The sequence below is a fragment of the Geotrypetes seraphini genome, chromosome 1 (genome assembly GCF_902459505.1).
Source record: "Geotrypetes seraphini chromosome 1, aGeoSer1.1, whole genome shotgun sequence".
Taxonomy (NCBI): Eukaryota; Metazoa; Chordata; class Amphibia; order Gymnophiona; family Dermophiidae; genus Geotrypetes; species Geotrypetes seraphini.
The window spans coordinates 5,060,527-5,082,586 of NC_047084.1; the positions used below are offsets into that span (position 1 = coordinate 5,060,527).

General features: G+C 44.9%; 1 protein-coding gene across 2 annotated transcripts in view; it reads left to right on the forward strand.

Moving 5' to 3' along the window:
• Positions 1-22,060, forward strand: part of MCTP1 (multiple C2 and transmembrane domain containing 1) — an 817,302-nt gene that overhangs the window by 377,173 nt on the left and 418,069 nt on the right. For both annotated transcript variants that reach the window (XM_033917588.1, XM_033917682.1), the window contains exons 8-9: positions 11,067-11,253; positions 21,462-21,555. In XM_033917588.1, coding sequence (XP_033773479.1) covers positions 11,067-11,253; positions 21,462-21,555 — 281 coding nt within the window. The remainder of the gene's footprint in view (positions 1-11,066; positions 11,254-21,461; positions 21,556-22,060) is intronic.

The window sequence follows — 22,060 nt, forward strand, 5'->3', positions numbered from 1 at the left end:
GGTCAGGAACTGGTTGAGTGGAAGGTGACAGAGGGTAGTGATCAATGGAGATCGGTCTGAGGAAAGGGATGTTACCAGTAGTGTTCCACAAGTTTCTGTTCTTGTGCTTTTTTTTTTTAAACTTTGCGGGTGATACCAAAATCTGCAAGAGAGTAGGCACCCCTGATGGTGTGAGTAACATGAAGAAAGACCTGGCAAAACTTAAAGAATGGTCTGAAATTTGGCAGCTACAATTTAATACTAAGAAATGCAAGGTCATGCATTTGGGCTGCAAAAACCCGAGGAAACGGTACAGTTTAGGGGTGAAGAACTTATGTGCATGACAGAAGAATAGTACTTGGGGTGTGATTGCATGTGATGATCTTAAGGTGGCCAAACAGTTTGAAAAGGTGACTGTGAAAGCTAGAAGGATGCTAGGGTGCATAGGGAGAGGTATGGCCAGTAGGAAATTGGAGATATTGATGCCCCTGTATAAGACTTTGGTGAGACCTCATTTAGAATATTGTGTACAATTCTGGATGCCACACCTTCAAAAAGATATAAAAAGGATGGAGTCGGTCCAGAGGAAGGCTATTAAAATGGTGTGTGGTCTTCGTGATAAGGCATATGGAGACAGACTTAAAGATCTCAATCTGTATACTTTGGAGGAAAGGCAGGTGAGGGGTGATATGATAGAGACATTTAAATAACTACGTGATGTAAATGCGTATGAGTCGAGTCTCTTTCATTTGAAAGGAAGCTGGAATGAGAGCACATAGGATGAAGTTAACAGGCTCCTGAGTAATCTAAGGAAATACTTTTTTACAGAAAGGGTGGTAGATGCTTGGAAAAGTCTCCCGGAAGACAGAGACTGTGTCTGAATTCAAGAAAGCATAGAGTAGGCACATGGGATCTCTTAGCGAGAGGAAGAGATATTGGTTACTGCGGATGGGCAGACTGGATGGGCTATTTGGCCTTTATCTGCCATCATGTTTCTATGATTTCAACTACCCTGATATTGACTGGGTAAATGTATCATCAGGGCATGGCTAGGGAGATAAAAATTTGTTGATGAAATCAAGGACTGTTTTATGGAGCAGCTGGTTCAGGAATCAAGAAAAGATGGAGCAATTCTAGATCTAGTTCTCAATGGAGTGTATGAATTGCTGAGGGAGGTAACAGTGATCATAACATGATCAAATTTGATGTAATCCCTGAAATAAGTTTACACAGTGTCGCTAGCCGGGTTCCGCTTAAGGCAGCCACGGCCCACCCCACTAGGCAGAATAAACCTCTCGAAGGCATGCTTCCAATAAGGGATAGCCCTACAGGAGGTGCTTGGCTCAAAGTGAAAACCACAGCACTTAACTAGAATAAGCCCAGCATACAGAACAGAGCACAACTTGAGTCAGAACAGTTTGAACTTAGAAAAGATGTTTTTATTGTTCAGGTCTCAAAGCAAGGTAAGTGATTTTGATTTTTTTATTTTAATAATTTGTACCAGAAAAATATAATTCACAATAATCTCGGTGCATAATATAAATTGCATTGACATGGTTAGCATATTTCATAAATAAATGTGTATTGAAATAATACATCTTATCATTCAAACATTTAAAATCACCCCCTCCCTTACCTCCCACTCCCCCAGGAGGCCTGGTATCTCTTTCCAAAAGGATAGTGTTGTAAAATAAGTAGTTTAGATCTTTCAAAAATCTTCTTTTTCCAATTCAATATATTTTTCCCATATATCTGTAAACTTCGCGCATTGATTTGTTAAAAGGGCCGACAATCTATATTTTTCACTTACCATTCCTAAGTTATCTCTCATATCTCTTATAGTGGGTATATTTGGAGTTCACCATTGCTGGGCCAGTTTTAATCGAGCCACTATGAATGCCAAGTCCATAAGTTTAAGTTGAGAAAATGATAACCCCTCTACTCCAAATCCCAATAATGCACTCGTATCAAGAGGAGTCTGAATTAATTTACTCACATAACTAAATATTTGCTCTCAGTATTTCTGGATCTTTTGGCATTTCCACCACATATGATAGAATGTACCTCTTTCCCCACATTCCTTCCAACAGGCATCATTTTTCTCCTTAGTGCATTTACTAATTATACCATCTTGCTAAAAGTTTAATAGCATTTTCCACCAAGGCAGCTGCTCTAGCTATATGAAATATGTGAGATACAATCATTCCCCATTCGTCAGTTGACCATTCCTTTCCCAAATCTTTTTCCCATGCTTTCATATACAATATTTTCATATTTCTATCCTCATGTATAATTTTATATATTCAGGAAATGCACCCTTTAGCAACAGGACTTGCCAGTCCCTTTTCAAATTCAGATTTCCTTAAAGCTTCTTTGGCTATCCCCTTACATGTCATAATATAATTTTTCACCTGTAAATAGGTAAGTGGTTTTGAAAAAAAAAAAAAATAATAATAATAATAAAAGAAAAACGTGCAAAAACAAACAAATGCAAACTTCCAACAAAAAGTGGTTTAGAACACCGCAGCAATACTCTGGGTCCTACACAGGCTTTTCTCAGGAGGATAGTAACAGGTGTTACATAGTTTTTTCCAAACACCCAAAAAGAAAAAACAAAAAAAATTTGCAATTGAATCTAGTAGCAAAAAGGAAAACAAACCCTGCCCAAACATAGGTAGTTCTGGAATGAGTCCAGGCTCTCTCCGGTTCCCCTTCTGGCTAGTCTGAAAATTGCTGCTAGTTTTATTCAAAGAGAAATATGCCTGAGTTTTCCCTAACACTCTGGAAAGTTTGTGTAGTTTGTCCCTAGCCTGCTTTAAAGGGCTCAAGGGTCTACCTTGCTTGTGGCTAGATCCTGGCATGCCTGAACTTGGATAAGCAGACTCACCTATTTGTGAGCCTTTTTACCTGCTGGACTACTACTTTTCCTGGAATTGTCACAACAGGAAATCCAATATAACAGCACTTAACTTAAATAAAGGAGACTATGATAATATGAGGAGAATGTTGTTTTTTTAAAAAAAACAAAACTTAAAGGTGCAGCTTTAAAGGTCAAAAATATACATCAGGCATGGATGATATTTAAAAATACCATCCTGGAAGCCCAGATTAGATATATTCCATGTATTAAAAAAAGGAGGAAGGAAGACCAAACAGCAACCAGCATGATTAATGAGTGAGGTGAAGGAAGCTATTAGAGCTAAAAGAGAATCCTTCAGAAAGTGGAAGAAGGATCTGACTGAAAATAATTGTAAACAGCACAAGGAATGTCAAGTCAAATGCAAGGTGCTAATAAGGAAGGAAAAGAGAGACCTTGAAAAGAAAATCTCATAGGAAGCAAAAACGCACAGTAAAAACTTTTTTAGGTATATTAAAAGCAAGAAGCCTGGAAGAGAATCAGTTGGACTGCTAGATGACCGAGGGATAAAAGAGGCTCTCAGGGAAGATTAAATGAGTGAATAAGAGATTAAATTAATTATTTGCTTCAGTCTTCACTGAGGAAGACGTGGGGCAGTTGCCGGTGCCAGAAATTGTAATTCAGTTCTGATGAATCAGAGAAACTGATACAAATCTCTGTAACACTGGATGATGCAATGGGTCAATTTAACAATTTGAACAATAGCAAATCACCTGGACCAGATGGTATACATCCCAGAGTGCTGATAGAATTGAAAAATGAACTTGTAGAGCTATTCATTGAAAAATGAACTTGCAGAGCTATTCGTAGTAATTTCTAATTTTTCTTTAAAAACCAGAATAATACCAGAAGACTGGAGGGTGGCCAACGTAATGCTGATTTTATAAAAAGGTTCCAGAGGTGATCCGAGAAATTATAGACTGGTGAGTCTGATGTCGGGCCAGGCAAAATGGTAGAGATTATTATAAAGAACAAAATGACAAAACTTATATGTAAGCATTGATTAATGAGAGAAAGCCAACATGGTTTTAGTCAAGGGAAATCTTGCCTCAGCAATCTAGTAAAGTGCAATCTACCACATTTCTTTGAAGGGGTGAATGAACATGTGGATAAAGGTGATCTGGTTGACATTGTGTATTTGGATTTTCAAAAGTACCTCATGAAAGACTTCTGAGGAAATTAGAAAGTCATAGGATAGGAGGTAATGTTCTTTTATGGATTAAGAACCTGTTGAAGAACAGAAAACAGAGAGTGGGTTTAAATAGTCAGTATTCTCAGTGGAGAAGAGTAAATAGTGGGGATCCCCAGGGGTCTGTGTTGGGATCACTGCTTTTTAACATATTTATCAATAAGAACATAAGCAGTGCCTCTGCTGGGTCAGACCAGAGATCCATCATGCCCAGCAGTCCATTCTCGCGGCAGCCCATCAGGTCCAGGACCTGTATAGTGATCCTCTATCCATACCCTTCTATCCCCTTTTCCTTCAGGAAATTGTCCAATCCCTTCTTGAATCCCAATACTGTACTCTGTCCTATCACACCCTCTGGAAGCACATTCCAGGTGTCCACCACCCTTTGGGTGAAGAACTTCCTAGCACTGGTTCTGAATCTGTCCCCTCTTAATTTTTCCAAATGGCCTCTCGTTCTTGTAGTTTTTGAAAGTTTGAAGAATCTGTCCTTCTCCACTTTCTCTATGCCCTTCATGATCTTTTAAGTCTCTATCAGGTCCCTTCTAAGTCTCTGCTTCTCCAGGGAAAAGAGCCTCATTCTCCAATCTTTCAGTCTATGAAAGGTTTTCCATACCTTTTATCAATCGTATCGCTCTTTTCTGAACTCTCTCGAGTATCGCCATATCCTTCTTAAGGTACGGCGACCAATATTGGACACAGTACTCCAGATGCGGGCGCACCATCGCCCGATACAATGGCAGGATAACTTCTTTTGTTCTAGTTGTAATACCTTTCTTGATAGTACCTAGCATTCTATTCGCCTTCATAGCGGCCGCTGCACACTGTGCCGACGGCTTCATTGTCTTGTTCACCATTATCCCCAGGTCCCTTTCTTGGGTACTCTCACCCATTAACAGCTCCCCCATCATATAGCTGTACTTCGGTTTTCTGTTTCCTACATGCAAGTCTTTACATTTCTCTACATCAGTGGTTCCCAAACCTGTCCTGGGGGACCCCCAGCCAGTCAGGTTTTCAAGATATCCCTAATGAATATGCATGTGAGAGGTTTGCATATAATGGAAGTGACAGGTATGCAAATCTCTCTCATGCATATTCATTAGGGATATCTTGAAAACCTGACTGGCTGGGGGTCCCTCAGGACAGGTTTGAGAACCACTGCTCTACATTGAACTTCATCTGCCATCTCATCGCCCACTCTCCTAGTTTGTTCAGGTCCCTTTGTAAATCTTCGCAGTCCTCTTTAGTCCTGACTCCACTAAATAGTTTGTGTCGTCTGCAAATTTTATTACTTCGCACTTCGTCCCTGTTTCTAGATCATTTATAAATACATTGAACAGCAGCGGTCCGAGTACCGACCCCTGCAGAACAACACTCATGACCCTCCTCCAGTCCGAGTAGTGGCCCTTCACTCCCACCCTTTGCTTTCTACCCACCAACCAATTTTTGATCCATCTATGTACGTCACCTTCCACCCCATGGTTCTTCAGTTTCCGTAGTAGGCGTTCATGGGGGTACATTGTCAAATGCTTTTTGGAAATCTAAGTATACGATGTCTATGGGGTCCCCTTTGTCCATCCGTTTGTTAATTCCTTCGAAGAAATGCAATAAGTTCGTTAGGCATGATCTTCCCTTGCAGAAGCCATGTTGGCTTGTTTTCATAAGTTTATTCCTTTCTAGATGCTCATCGATGCTATTTTTTATCAGCGCTTCTGTAGTTTCCCAGGTCACCTCTCGATCCTTTTTTAAAGATGGGCGTAACATTAGCTATCTTCCAATCCTCCGGGATCATGCCTGTTTTCAGGGATAGATTATAAACCTGCTGTAGTAGTTCCACTATTTCCTCCTTTAGTTCTTTCAATACCCTAGGGTGGATTCCATCCGGGCACGGAGATTTGTCAGTTTGTAATCTATCTATCTGCTTGTGTACGTCTTCAAGGCTTACCTCCATGGATGTTAATTTTTCTGCTTGATCTCCTTTGAAGATTTTTTCAGGTTCCGGCACGTTGGATGTGTCCTCTTTTGTAAATATTGACGAAAAGAACATGTTTAGTCTATCCGCCACTTCTTTTTCCTCCTTCACCACTCCTTTCCTATCTCCGTCATCCAGCGGTCTCATCGCCTCCCTTGCCGGCTGCTTCCCTTTTTTTAAGTTCAGGAGAAATTTATTGAATTTTCAAAACAAACAAATCTGAAGAACGGTTTGAAATTTCGTGCTTCCCTGGCTAGCCTCTCTTCATATTCTCTTTTTGATCTTTTAACCACGAGGTGACATTCTTTTTGATGCTTCCTGTATTCTTTCCAGTTCTCCCCGGTTTTGTCCTTTTTCCATTTCCGGAATGAATTTTTCTTATCTCCTATTGCTTTCATTTCTTTAGTTATTCATGCTGGGTCTTTTGTTTGGCTCTTTATGCACCCTTTTCTAATGACCTAGAAATAGGAATAACTAGTGAGATAATTATCCCCTCCCCCCTCTTTGTGACTGTGTTTTTTAGCCAGCACGCTGAATACTCTGCACTGCTCCCAACACTCAGAGTTCATATGAGCAACGGGAGAAGTGCAGAGCATTCAACATACCTGTCTGTGTTAGAAACCGCTGATGACAAAAAATTGTTCAAAGTTGTTAAATCACAAGAGGATTGTCAAAAATTGCAAGAGGTCCTTGTGAGACTGGAAGACTAGGTATCAAAATGGCAGATGACGTATAATGTGAGCAAGTGCAAAGTGATTCATGTGAGAAAGAAGAACCCAAACTATAGCTATGTGATGCAGGGTTCTATGTTAGGAGTCACTGCCCAGGAAAAGGATCTTGATGTTATTGTTGAGGATAACGTTGAAACTCTCAGCTCAATGTGTGGTGGCGGTTGAGAAAGCAAATAGAATGTTAGGAATTAACAGGAAATGAATGAAAAACAAAGATGAAAATGTTATAATGCCCTTGTATCGCTCTATAATACGGCCACAACTTGAATATTGTGTGCAATTCTGGTCGCCGTATCTCAAAAAAGATATAATGGAATTAGAAAAGGTACAGAGAAGGTTAACGAAAATGATAGGGACACCTTCCCTATGAGGAAAGTCTAAAGTGGCTAGGGCTCTTCAGCTTGGAGAAGAGACGGCTCAGGGGGGGATATGATAGAGATCTATAAAATGCTGAGTGGTGTGGAAAGGGTAGATGTGAAATGCTTGTTTACTCTTTCCAAAAATACTAGGACTAGGGGGCATGCGATGAAGCTACTGAGTACTAGATTTAAAACAAATCAGAGAAAATATTTCTTCACACAACATGTACTTAAACTCTGGAATTCATTGCCGGAGAATGTTGTAAAATCACTTAGCTTGGCGGGGTTTAAAAAGACTCGGATAATTTTCTAAAAGAAAAGTTCATAGGCTATTATTGAGATGGCTTGGGGAAATCCACTGCTTATTCCCTCCATCCCTTGTCAGGCTCTGTACCTACCCAGCGCCTTCCCTGTCAGGCACTGCACCTAGTTCCCTTCCCTCCATTCTATGTCAGACACTGCACCCAGCATCTTCCCTCCTCCCCTGTCAGACTCTGCACCCACCCTCCCTCCCTGCCCTGTCCGTTGTACCTGCTCTTCCAATCCTTGGTGGTCCACAGGTGCAGTGGGCAGGAGCGAGCTTTCCACGCTCCTGTCCCACTGCTAACCCAGTCGGTCGGTTGCTGCTGTGGCCACCGTGAGTTCCGGTTTCTTCAGCCGCTGAGCAGCACTGAGCAGGAGCGCGCTTTGGCACTGAGCGGCTTCCTGACTGTCTCTTATGAATTCTCATGAGAATTCATGGGAGCCAGTCAGCGCCGAGCAGCAGCACCAAAGCACACTCCTGCTTGTGCCATCCCATCCCTGCTTCTGCTCGTCCATTATTCCTTCCCATATCATTTCTTCTGCTAGAAACACCCCAACCCTGAGATGTCCTGTCTGTCTGTCCAAATTAGATTGTAAGCTCTTCTGAGAAGGGACCATCTATTGAATGTTAAATGTGCAGTTCTGCATATGCCTTTCAGCGCTGTAGAAATGATAAATTGTAATAGTAATTATCTATATACACATAGTTTTTCTGTTCCTGTATTTATGTTACATCTTTAGAAAAAATATATTTGTTAGATTCCAGTTGCTTAATTATTGCCCCATTTTTTTTCTTGCTCTATCTGTAAAGATCTGCATATATGTATAAATAATAGATGTTCTAGGAATAAGATATAGATGTATACTTGCCTTATTCCTCTAAACCAGTGTATCGCAAACTTTTTCAGTTGCTGGCACTCTAATCTCGGGGCTACGGCTAGAGGGCGTCGACAAGATGATATCATGTGCATGTGTGATGTCGTCACGTTGATGTCCATGCATATGCAGATGTCCTCTAGCCACGGCGCTGAGCCTCCTATTACTGCCGGTGAGGGGGGTTGATGCAGAAGGCGAGGTGAAGAGGAGCAGATGCTCCAGCAAGGAGGAGAGGCACAGGTGCCAGTTGACTGACTACAGGACGTGCCTCTCGCCACAAAAGGCACGTCCTGTAAGCAGTCAGCAGACACTGGCACCATTCCTCCTCATTGGCATCTCGGGGCACATCTGGAATCCTCTGGGGCACACTAGTGTGCCATAGCACACAGTTTGTGATATACAGTGGTACCTTGGATTACAAGCATAATCCATTCCAGGAGCATGCTCGTAATCCAAAATGCTCGTTTATCAAAACGAGTTTCCCCATAGGAAATAATGGGAACTCGCTTTGATGCGTTCCCCCCCCCCGCGAGAACCGGCATTGCTCCCCTAAAAGGCCCCCCCCCTGCAATCAGGCACCCCCCCCTCCCTGCGATCCGGCACCCCCCCTGCCTCGAACCAGCACCCCCCCCGCCACGATCTGACTCCCCCTGACACGATTGGGCACCCCCCCGCCACGATCCGACATCCCCCCTGACACAATTGGGCAACCCCCGCCGCTTCTTACCCTCATCTGGGCACTCTAGAAGGTCGGACTCCTCGTCTGCTGGGCCTTGAGCATCTGAGCATGCTCAAGGCCCAGCAGACGAGGGCCGATCTTCAAGAGTGACCAGATGAGGGTAAGAAGCGGCGGGGTGGTGTGCCCAATTGTGTCGGGGGGGATGTCGGATCGTGTCGGGGGGGGGTGCCCAATCGTGTTGGGGGGGGTCAGATCGTGGCGGGGGGTGCCCAATCGTGTCGGGGGGGGGTCGTGGCGGGGGGGTGCCGGTTCGAGGCAGGGGGGGTGCCGGATCGCAGGGGGGGTGCCGGATTTCTGGGGGGGGTGCTCGTAAATCGAGCCATGCTCGGTTTCCGAGGCACCGATTTTGCAAATGTTTTGCTCGTCTTGCAAAACACTCGCAAACCGGTACACTCGTAAACCGAGGTACCACTGTACTCTAAAGTGTTACTTAGCTGGATCTGAGCGAACCTGTAATGTTCTGGGTGAGATCTTGATCTCGGACACTGAACTAACAAATATACTATTATTATAATTTTGAAAAAATATTTCTACTATTGAACTTGAAAGATAATTAAAATAAAGGCTACATATGTAGGTTTTTATAACTAATGATAGCTCAGTATAGAAGAATAAGGCAAGAATACATCTGTACCTTATTCCTGGAACACCTGAAGTTTTTTCCTTCTTTTATTATATGTATACAGTTATAGTTCTTTAATAGAAACAACTAGATAATAAGCCAACTTTATTTGTATGATTTATCATAATTGATTACTGAAAATGTATTTAATTAGTATCAAGTTTAAATAATAGGGGGTTAATAATCAAAACAGAAATATGTCTAAAAACCCACCCAAATTGGCACTTGGACGACCTAAAAGACAGTGCCGCTAATCAAAACGGGTTTTGATATATCCAGAGACTTTTTAGGCCTCTAAATGTCGCTGTGCGCCCAGAGCTTAAAGGGGTGTTTTTGGATGAGTGGTTAGGGCGGGAGGTGGACCGACCGAGACTTAGACGTCCTGCAGGGATAATCGAAAGTTTAACGAGACGTACACGTTGTGACTTAGGCAATCTAAAAACAGGTATAAGTGCCCAGAAGATATCCAAAGTGACCAGATAACCATTGCAGGGTTTAAAGTACAGACCCCCCCACACTCCCCCAGTGATCACTGACCCCCTCACACTGCTATAAAAATCGAAATAAAAACGTACATACCTGCTTCCGGAACATCAGCACCTGTCATAGGAAAGCCTAGTAGAGCTGCACAGAGGTGGCTTAAGTAGTCTGTGGGGTTGGCTAGTGAACCATAGAGAGGAGGACCCAGGCCCATAAGCCACTCTAACCACTGCATTCATGGTAGAAAATAGCTCACCGAAACCCCCCAAACCCTACTGTACTGCCATATAGGTGGCACCTGCAGCCATAAGGGGTATTGGGGTTATAGACAGTTGGGTATAGTGGGTTTTGGGGCTATTTTCGGGGGCTCATCATGACCTGCAAGGGAGTTGTGAGAGGTTTATGTGGCACCATTTTTGTGAAATTCACAGCAGTTTCCTTTAAGATGTCCAACTCTGTTCCCATGTCTGGGTGTTAAGTCCATCACTTTCCTGGCCCCTCCCTCGTCCAAAAGGTCTTGTTCTGGGCGTTTGGGACTTGGACAATTTTTTGGACAAGAATGTGGTATAAAGATAGATGACGTGGCGGTCTGGACAGTCAAACAGCTGGATGTATAAGCAAACGATTTTCAGAAAAAAGAAATGTGGATATATTTTTCGAGAAAGGACTTTAAATGCTGCTGACTTTGGGCAACAAGCACCCTAGGCCCAAAACGAACTTAGATGTTTTTTTTATTATGCCCCTCCAGGTGTTCAATCTAGTAACCTTCTCATAAAAGCAACCATTATACAAACTTCTAGGAAACTTTCCATTTATCGGTTGACTTTTCCAAGCATGAAGGTAAGATGCGTTCCTTAATCTGGGAGAAAAACTGCTTGCTCATTCAGAATATTTGTTTTCAGGTGCCAGATTGACCTTTCGGCTCTTGGTAAAGAACAGACTCATAAGCTGGAGCTGCCACTGCAAGAGGGGGAAGGATGTCTGGTGCTGCTGGTCACCCTGACTGCCTCTGCTGCCATCAGTGTCTCCGACCTCCCACTCAGCTCCTTGGAATATCGGAAACAGCAAGAGGACATTCTGCAGCGATACGTATGTAGTACCTCTCTTGTTGGTTTGAACTGTTATACCACACTCTGTTTGCTTTTCAGGTACCGTATTTTCACGCATATAACGTGCGCGTTATACACGATTTTACAAACCGTGCATAACCTTGCGCGTTATACGCGTGAGCGCGCTATATAAAATTTTTTTTACATAGTTCCCACCCACCCCGATGCCCGATTCATTATCCGGAAGGACCGCTCACACCCCCACCCCGAAGGACCGCTCCCACTCCCACCCGAAGAACCGCTTGCACCCCCACAGCCTCCCCCCCTCCCCCATGGAGAAGCTGTCTACCTTGTTTCCGGATGCCAGTGAGCCCAACTGCTTCCTCTGCCGGCAGTCCTGTCCCTTCTCTGAGCCCTGCTGCGCTGCTTCCTCTTCCGGCGGTCCTGCCCTTTCTCTGATGTCAGAGTGCAACCGGGTTATTTCCATCACCGATCTTCATCGTTGGTGTGTGGAGTGCCTGGGAGCAGAGCACCGCGTTGAGTCGTGTCCCCGTTGTGCGACTTTACAACCGCGGGCTCTTCGTCGATGGGTGGCCAAGATTCTCCAACTCTTTGGCCCCATGGATCCTGCAGGACTGGCCTCGAGCTGAGCCTCGACGCCCTCGTTGGGCACCTCGGCCTCGAAGTCCTCGGCCTCGAAGTCTCCGTCTGCCTCGAAGGCTCTGGCCTCAGCCCCTCCTGCTACTCCGGTCTCGGGTAAGTCTCCTCTTTCCTCCTCAGGTATGCCAGCGAAGAAGCCTACCTCGAAGTCTCATGTCAGCGCCGCCTCATCGGCGTCTTCGAGAGATCAATCTAAGTGTGCCTCCTCACGTAGGGAATACTCTTCCTCAAGGTCGCCCCCGAAGGAGTGCACCTCTGACCCACCTACCTTTGGTCTCGATGCCTATGTTCGAGGACATGCTTAAGGCTATTATTACCACACAGTTTTCTTCGGTGGTAAGCCAACTAGTCCCGACTTCGATGCCTTTGACCTCGGTCTCGACCCAGTCGCGGTCTGACCAGCCTGAGCGTCCCCTCGTCTCTCGAGGCCTCACCCGTAAGACTCGTCAGATTCCCTCGAGCGAGTCTTCCTCCCCTGAGTCGCCGGTGACTTTTCGGGGGTCCAGGCCGGGGACCAGTTTTTCCCCCGCTACTGCGGTGAGGCTCACCTCTTCTAAACGGCCCCGGTCTTCCCCACCCTGCCGGGGCAGGTCTCCGATCTCAAGACCATCCAGACACACGCTTGTCCTCGAATTGGACTCTAGTGTATGTTCCCCATCGAGGCGATTGCCGGCTTCTAAAGGGCCTGCTTTGAAGCCAGTTGGGGATTTTTCCTATACCCCTTCTTCTCCGAGGCTTCCCCAGCGATTTCCTCGGACCCCGTGGCCTTCCCCAGTCCATCTGGCATGGGACCGTTCCTCAACGCCCCCTACATGCCTTAGTCGAACCTCTTCGGTCTCCCGTTCACAGGACTCTGAGGCTCCGGCTTACTACTCCAGGGAAGTTTCTCCCTCTTTCTCGGCCGCACCCCAATCTCGATCGGAGTCTCCCCCGGAGGATGATTCTTCTTCTCGGACCTCCTCCTTTTCTTGTTTCATCTCTGACTTGGGCAAAGCTCTGCCTCAGCCTTGTCAGGATGCCCTTATCCGTTTGTGCCGAATGGTGATCCATCTGCTTTCGGCACCAGCTCGGCTCGGCTCATGATGGTCCTCCTAGGTCACATGGCCTCCACGGTTCACGTGACTCCTTTTGCCAGACTTCACCTCCGTATTCCTCAATGGACTCTGGCATCCCAATGGACCCAGGATCAGGATCCTCTCTCTCGCCGCATTGTCGTGACTCCTTTGTTGAGGAGGTCTCTCCGTTGGTGGATGCTCTCTTCCAATCTCTCCATAGGTTTTCTGTTCCATGCTCCTCCTCCGCAAAAGGTCCTCACGACAGACTCGTCGACCTATGCTTGGGGGGCTCATCTGGACGGTCTGCGCACCCAGGGTCTTTGGTCCTGTGCCGACCGCCTTTGTCACATCAATCTTCTGGAGCTTTGAGCGATTTTCCTCGCTCTGAAAGCCTTTTGTAACCTTCTTCTCAACCGAGTGGTGCTAGTTCGCACGGACAACCAGGTCGCCATGTATTATATCAACAAACAGGGGGGCACGGGGTCCAGGTCCCTGTGCCAGGAGGTGATGCGGCTCTGGGATTGGGTCATCTGCTGCAACATATTCATTCAAGCTGTCTACATTCAGGGCCAGCGGAACTGTCTGGCAGACAAGTTGAGTCGTCTGCTGCAGCCTCACGAGTGGTCCCTCCACTCTGTAACCCTGCGTCAGGTGTTTGCTTGTTGGGGGACTCCAGACGTCGATCTGTTCGCGTCCCCCCTCAATCACAAGTTGCCCCGCTTCTGCACCAGAGTTTACACCCCTCTCAGGATCGAGGCGGATGCCTTCCTTCTGGATTGGATGAACGAGTTCCTGTATGCGTTCCCTCCATTCCCTCTGATTCTGAAGACTCTCGTCAAGCTCAAGTCTTCGCGTGCCACCATGATTCTGATTGCTCCTCAGTGGCCCCAACAGCCGTGGTTTTCCCTTCTGTTGCAACTCAGTTCCAAGGAGCCTCTTCCTCTGCCTGTTTTTCCTTCTCTGCTTACGCAGGGTAAGGGTTCTCTGCTGCATCCCAACCTTCAGTCTCTGCACTTAACAGCTTGGTTCCTCGAGACTTAATGCCCTCATTCCAGTTCTCCCAGCCTGTGCTGGATATCCTGGAAGCGTCACAAAAGGAATCCACTCACCAATGTTACCATCAGAAGAGGACCTGCTTTTCTTCCTGATGTGCTACTAGGCAGCTGGAGCCGCACTCTGCCTCCTTGTCAGCTGTCCTGGATTATCTGTTGCACTTGTCTGGCGCTGGGCTCAAGTCCTCTTCGGTTCGAGTCCACCTTAGTGCCATTGCTGCTTTTCATCAGCCGATTGACAGGAAGCCTATCTCTATTCATCCTGCGGTTTCCCGCTTCATGAAAGGACTTTTCCACGTTCATCTGCCCCCTTAAACCTCCTCCGGTGGTTTGGGATCTTAACGTGGTCCTTGCTCAATTGATGAAACCCCCGATCGAGCCGCTAGGGCGGGCTCACTTGAAGTATCTTACTTGGAAAGTTGTGTTTCTTATTGCTCTCACTTTTGCCCGTCGGGTCAGTGAGCTTCAAGCCTTGGTAGCGGACCCACCTTTCATTGTCTTCCCTCATGATAAGGTGGTTCTCCGTACCCATCCTAAGTTCTTGCCTAAGATTGTTTCTGATTTTCACATCAACCAATCTATTGTTCTTCCTTTGTTTTTTCCGAAGCCCCATTCTCACCCTGGGGAAGTGGCTCTACATTCTCTTGATTGTAAGCGTGCACTGGCCTTCTACTTGAAACGCACCGCTCCTCATCGTTTGGCTCCCCAGCTGTTCCTCTCTTTCGATCCTAATCGCTTGGGTCGCTCTATCTCTAAGCAGATCATTTCTAACTGGTTGGCCGCTTGTATTTCTTTCTCTTATGCTCAGACTGGTCTCTCCCTGCTGGGTCGAGTCACAGGCCACAAGGTCAGGGCTATGGTGGCTTCTGTTGCTTTCCTCCGCTCCACTCCCATTGAGGAAATCTGTAAGGCTGCCACTTGGTCCTCGGTTCATATGTTCACCTCTCACTACTGTCTGGATGCTTTCTCCAGGTGTGACGGCCACTTTGGCCAGTCAGTTTTGCAGCATCTATTCTCCTGAATTGCCAACTCTCCCTCCATCCCTTTCTGGTTAGCTTGGAGGTCACCCACATGTAGAGAATATGCTGCCTGCTTGTGCTGGGATAAAGCACAGTTACTTACCGTAACAGGTGTTATCCAGGGACAGCAGGCAGATATTCTCACAACCCACCCACCTCCCCGTGGTTGGCTTCTTTGCTTACTATCTGAACTGAGGACACACTGAGGAGACGCATGCCCTAGGCAGGGCGGGAGGGGCTCGCGCGCATGCGTGGGCCAATTGCAAGCCTGTAGGTTTTCGAGGAAGTCTGCTTGCGAAAAAGTCCGCTAGGGGGCTCCGTTGGTGACATCACCCACATGTAGAGAATATCTACCTGCTGCCCCTGGATAACACCTGTTACAGTAAGTAACTATGCTTTTTCCACACAGGAGCATTAGGCACCGTATTTTTCACTCCATAAGACGCACTTTTTCCACCCCCAAAAAGGGGGTGCGTCTTGTGGACCGAATACATCTCCATGCCCCCCCCCCCCCCCGGCATTCTGCTGTTGCTCGTCACCACCCCGCCATCCCCTCGCCGCCCTCTTACTTGCTCGCCGCTGCAGGAAAGGATGAGAAAGGCCAGTGGTGTGCAATTGGGCCCACAAGTCTTGCCCCAATGTCAATTCCCGTTGGAGAGAAGGCCCAGGCCAGCCAATCGCTGGCCCAGACCTTATCTCTGACATCAGAATTGACATCGGAGGAAGGCTTGTGGGCCCGATTGCAAGCCACCAGCCCTTCATGGAGTTGCGTGCAGGAGTCGGCAGCCGCTTTGCCCTGTCAGAAGCAGGAGTCAGCCGCTGCTGTATCAGCAGCGGCGTTGGGTGTGCTCTGCAGTCCGGGAGTGCAGGAGCCTCATTTTGGTCAGAGGAGCCAGCTTTTGATAGTTTGTGGAGGGAACTTCGGGCTCCTGAGAGGTGGGCAGTACTGCAGTTCCTGTGGTGGGGCCTTGAGGATTGTTCTTATGGCAAGTTCAGGGGGGTGTGTGTGTTCGGGGGGGGGGGTGTAACTTGGTGTGGGTGTGCTAGTGGCACTGGTGTGTGGCCAGGGAGGTGAGCTTCTGGTTATTTGGGGTAGTAGAGTGTTGGAAGGTTGGGGTTTACCAGGGTTTGGTGAAGGGTTTTTTTGTGCTCCTTATGGCGCCTGCTAAAAAGTCTGGTTCCAAGGGAGGGAGGGGTGGTGGAGCTCAGAGGGGTCGTTCTGCAGTGCTGGCAGTGTCTGTTGGCGGACCAGGAAGGAAGAATCGGCGTGGCAGGGAGGAAGGCATGCAGGCTTTGGTGTGGGAGGGAGGCAGGCTGTCAGGCTACGGTGCAGGAGAGAGGAAGGACAAAGGCTGGCAATGAGGGGGAGGGGGCAAGAACTCAGGACATAGGAAGGAAGAAGGGAGGGAATAGAAAGAGACAATTGTTGGGTTTGAGGAAGTAAGGAAGGGGGCTGGGTTCAGAGGCACAACTTGGTTCAGAATATTTTTTTCTTGGTTTTTTTTCTCCTCTAAATCTAGGGTGTGTTATGGTCAGGTGTGTCTTATGGAGTGAAAAATATGGTAGGTTTGTTTGCAGGTGAGCCTGCAGTATTTTAGATTAGACCAATGTTGAGCAGTGCAAATAATTCTGTTTTGACCAAGACCACTGCCATTATTAGGTCACTGAATATCTGATATATAAAATTGCTTTTTTATTTTGTATTTTTTCCATATTAAGAAATTCTTCATTGTTATGTGTCTGATTTTGACCGTTAGTTCATTTTTTTGTTCTTTTTCTTTTCTTTTCTTCCTCATTTCTGTTTTCTTTTAGATTTTATTCATTCCTTTCTCACTCAGCCACTCTCTTTTGTACCCCAACTGATGTCTGACCTACTGTCTTTCTTTTCTTCTCCTACTCTTCTATCTTCAGCACAACTACTGTCATCCTCTTCTTCTCTCAAGAAGCTTCTGCACTTTCTTCTTCCCAAACGTCGTCTCTCTCCTTTCCACCTATCCATTTATATTCCCTCTCCCATATATTAACATTCTACCAGCTCTCTCTGTCTTGCATCAGCTCATGGAAGGCATTATTAATTAAAGCACTTTTTTTTTTTTTTTTTCCTATTCTTTGTCTATGGGAGATGAGCTTTATGACTCACACCCCAGAAGGGATCTTTCTTTCCCTGGAGATATTCTTTCCTTCCTTCCATTGTGACCTGCTTCTTCTTCCGTCCCCAGCAGTTTCTCTTCCCTTACTGATCTTCCTATCCCTGCCTCTTCCATCTCTCTTCCTCCTTTCCCTTGTCTTGGCTACACAGTGCCTGCCTGTGTTCCCATGATGCTGGCAGGAGTTAACAAGAGCTACCAGGGGAAGTGTGGCTCCCATTGACTGCAGTTTATAGGCATATTTCCCTCCACCTTAGAGGAAATACTGTTTGAGACACTCAGTGAGTGATGGCAAGAAATACTGGCGTCACATTTCTACTCCCTAGGCTCCCTGAGAATGAGGCACTAGTTTGAGCTGCCCAGTTCACCCAGCTCCTGAATATTCAGAAATAAATCTGTGCATTACCCAGCATCCCTGCATCCTGCAGTTCTACAGAAGCGTCAGAGGGGGGAGCTCTTACTCCAGACCTGCTCACTGCCAGAAAACCTTCTTACTCAAGATACCACAAAAATACATTCTATTTCCACCTAAAATTACAACGCTTTTATTGTACAATGCTGCCAGGTGTTTAGAAGGCTTCTCCAGACGCTCTGCCTAACAAAGAGCACTTCATAATTTTTTTTTTCTCAGTTTAAAATATTCCTGTTTCCTGACTGACATCCTTTCAATAAGTGAATTTAATAAAGATGTACCTTATCAGTCCACACAGATAACATGAAGTGCTCCTACTAATGCAGTACAATGTTCTTCAAACAGATTAGCAAGCTGCCCGCTTTGGCAAATGTATTCCGGTTATCTGCAGTGCATCAGCTGTCTGCTTGTACAACTCAGGCACCAATAGCGTTATCAGAAACACAGTTTAATAGGGGTGAGTTAGCAAGGCTAAAGAAAACATACTTTCTAAACTGGCCGAGACCTGTGAGACCATGCAACATCTTTCAAGCATGCTTACAATTGCATGAATAATTTCTTTACTGCCTCTTTTTTTTTATGCTGTCCACCATTTCATGCTGATAGAATAAGGTCTCTGAATGTATTTGTGCTGGGTGTATTGAGTCAGAGAACTGCGAGGGGTGTGACGCTGCTCCTGAATGCAACTTGCACAATACTTTTGCAACGAGTGTTGGGGTAAATGAGACAGTTTGCATGGTGAGGTAGTGTTTGAAAAAATGGCTTTCAGAATTAATTTTCTCTTTTGATGAGATGTCAGTCTTTCTCGTCTTAGCTTCCGTGCCTAGCATAGAATGTCATTAAATTTAAATTCAGGATTGCAGCCTCGGTTCTTCTCTAGACTGCGCCCACCAGAATGGCCAAAAATCGGAAATAAGTGGAGCTTGTAAAATAGTTCTATAAGATGAAGATTAATAATTTTTCCATTACAACCAGGCATGCCTTTTTCTCTCAATGATTTGATCACTGGGTGACCATGATCAGCAAAACCTTCTGCAACACTTACAGAAACCCCACCATTCGCATCAATTGCCTGACTTATGTCCTGTATCCCCATTCTGTCACCCCCACCTTTCTTTCACTAGATGTATAATCCATTAACATTATAGTACCAATTTTTCTGCATATAGCTTTTCATAGAAAATGGCCGCGATCCATAGGATACATACTTATTGCCATGTATAGTTGTGACTAAGAAAGTTAATAAGCAAGTTGGCATATCCAGTGGCCCTAGAAAAATGGCTGGATCAGAGCCATTTCTAACTGATCCACAGAGCCCTACAAATTAATCAGACACCACAGCTTGAACTGTTAATGTAAAACTGCCTTAAAAGATTATTAATACCTTATTTCCCCCCCACCCCAGGGGCAGAAGGGAAAAGATCATTAATGGGGTAGCAGACCAAGAGAGATTGTATGACCTTTTCGGAGCGGGTGTGCTGACTCTGGGTCCCCCTTGTCATAGTTTAAAAACCAGAGGAGCTAGTTGAGCGCAGAAGTTGTTAGCATTCCATTTATATTATGACATTTCACAGTCATCCGATTTAATGTCCCTTGACCGGATTGTCCACCCTGAGACGATGGGTTTGAAATGTTATTTGGAGCATTGATAAAAGGTGAGCAGTTCTAAGATGACAGCAAGTCATAAGGCGGGTGCTGTGACATTAATTTTCTCCATAACAGAGATGGAATAAGACGTCATGGTGACAAGCTGTCAATCAGCTCTGGCCCCTCAGTGTATCTCCATGCCATAGGATGGGGGGTATTGCTTCTCCCATAATAGAGCTGAGCCGAGACGCTCTCCCTGACAGCTGCCGCAGCCCTACAGAAAATATATTATACAGCCTTTCATTAAAAAAAATAAAGAGGACTCATCTCCAGAGCATTTCAATCTTTTCCCATCTATCGAGGACTGAAAAGATTTGCAGCAAAACAGAGATTTCTCTTCTAGAAAGGGCTACGGCAGGGAAAAAAAAAAACCAAGCCAGGTTTTTTTAGAGGCCCTTGACAATAATCCTAAGCAACAAGCTGGCGTGTATGCTGAGCAATCATGGTTTAGGTATGGGCTTTGCAAAATGCCAGACTGGAGTTTTGTGCTTGCCATGGGGTTTTGCTGCCTGTAGCAGACCAAGTTGTCAGAAGTTCAAATAAATGAACTCTACATACTTACTGAGAGTTCACATAATTGGTGCCTGGCAGAGTGAGGAGAGGAGGGGTGAGTTAAGATGTTATTCTCTGTTTGCAGAATGCCCTAAGCTACAGTATAGTCCGCTAGTATCTGCCTCAATCACAACGAAAATAGGTTTTAAATAACCCTAGCAAAGGAAGGAGCAGGAAAGCCATGCTGTGGGTTTTCTCCCTACCTATGACATTGTAAAAGACAAACCATTCTTTGCTGCAAGTACCAGCTCTGATCATTCAACTTGATCCTTTTTACAGGAGAAAGCAGTCTGTATTACAAAACTTCTATCAAAATACAGCTCTCTATGCATCCATAGGACAACAGTTCAGCAAACTGGTGGAAGGTGATGTGTGGTCTCATTTGCCCTTCTGTCACCCGAGTACTTTAGAAAGGTCACCCGAGGACAAACAAATGTGAAAAGAGATTAACAGTTAATCTTTGTGATAAATATTTTCCCGGGAAAAGAATCATGAAGCACATATGACCCTTCCGTACCTTAAGTTTCCTCCATTCTGTATAGCAATGTTATTTCTTCACTATAAAGAGGGAGCAGTCGCTAGAGATCTGTAAAGTTAATATTACAGCATACTCCAACTGTCAGCATTCTCTTATTTCTAAGAAAAAGATGGTGCTTCACTTTCTAGGCCTAACCCTTTTTGATGGTGATCTGTAATGCAAAACTAGGCTTTCTTTTTAGGATTTTTCCTGGGCGGTGTAGTGTAATTATAAGTTATAAGTGCATTTCCTTTGTTACTACGAGGTTCAGCCAGTTTGAAGGCCCATGCAGAGCTGTGCGTTAGCCTCTCTGAGTCACTTGTTTATATTTTCACTTTGCTCATGTAAGTGGCCAGGCATTCAGCCCAGCTAAAACAGCACATCTGCACCATGGGACTGGGTCCTCCTTACCAATTGAGTTCTCTGCCAAGATATTGGGAGTCCTTTTTGATTCCTTTAAGGACCAAATAAATTCCTTGGTCAAGAAATGCTTCTTTAGTTTGCAAATGCTGAGGAAGGTTAGACATCTTTTTCATCACTGTCATTTTTCTGTCTTAGTTCAATCAATTATATTATCTCGTCTTGATTACTATGATGCTATCTACCTCGGCATTACAAAAATTTGTCTTCATAGATTACAATTAATTCAGAATACTGCTGCGAAGCTGATCTTTGGAAAATGTAAATTTGACCATGTGACCCCTTTGGCTCCCGGTTTATTTTAGAATTCAATTTAAATGCTTTTGTATTTCTTTTAAAATTCTACATGGTATCTTTAATCCTCTTATTCCTTTATTTTGGAACATTTATCGATTCTCCTTTGCAAGAGGTATCCAACAATTTAAACTCTCCCGTCTAAAAAAGGGATTAAAGGAGTCAAGATCTTCAGTCAATCTTTGGTCTTTAAATTCTCTCAACTCTGGAATGATCTTCCCTTTTTTTTAAGAGGTTCCAGTTCATTTCAATTTTTCCATAAATCTTTAAAAACTACTCTATTTGCCAAACAGTTTGAAAATTAATTCTTTTGAAATTTTGCTATTATCTTCTATTTAATTGCTGTAAACTGAGTTGAGCCTTCTCAGAATGATGACTCGGTATACAAAGTTAAGCTTTAGTTTAGTTTAGTTTAGTTTATTGCTGGTGTAGATCACTGCCAATAATGGAAATCTCATCTGTTTTTGTTTCAGAGCTTGATGAAGTCCTTTCAGAACCTAAATGATGTGGGCCATCTGCAGGTGAAGGTCATCCGAGCAGAGGGACTGATGGCAGCTGATGTTACAGGCAAGGAACACCAGTAACAGACATTGTTTTACTATTTGGGATCTAGCTAGGTACTTAGGACCTGGGTTGGTCACTGTTGGAAACAGGATATTGGGCTTGATGGACCTTCGGTCTGTCCCAGTAAGGCAGTTCTTAAGTTCTTATGACTTACTGTATATGTAAGGAAGAACACTGCTCTTTCATAGAAAATAAAATGGTTCCTTTGAAACCTTAAAAAGCAATTCTGTAACCACGAGCCTGCAGTTACATGCACCTTTGATGCGTACATGCAGGGAAAAGTGCCACTTACTCACACATGTACTCTAAGCACTGTTCTATAAAGGTGTGCATAACATATAAAGGCAGGTACACTTGGGTGGAGCATAAACATGGGTTTGTCTCCCACTGACATTCATCACTTACAGAATACTGTAAGTCAGTCCTTGGGGTACACCTATTCCCTTCAGATTTTCAGGATATTCACAATGAATATACATGAGATAGATTTGCATCCACTGACTTTCAT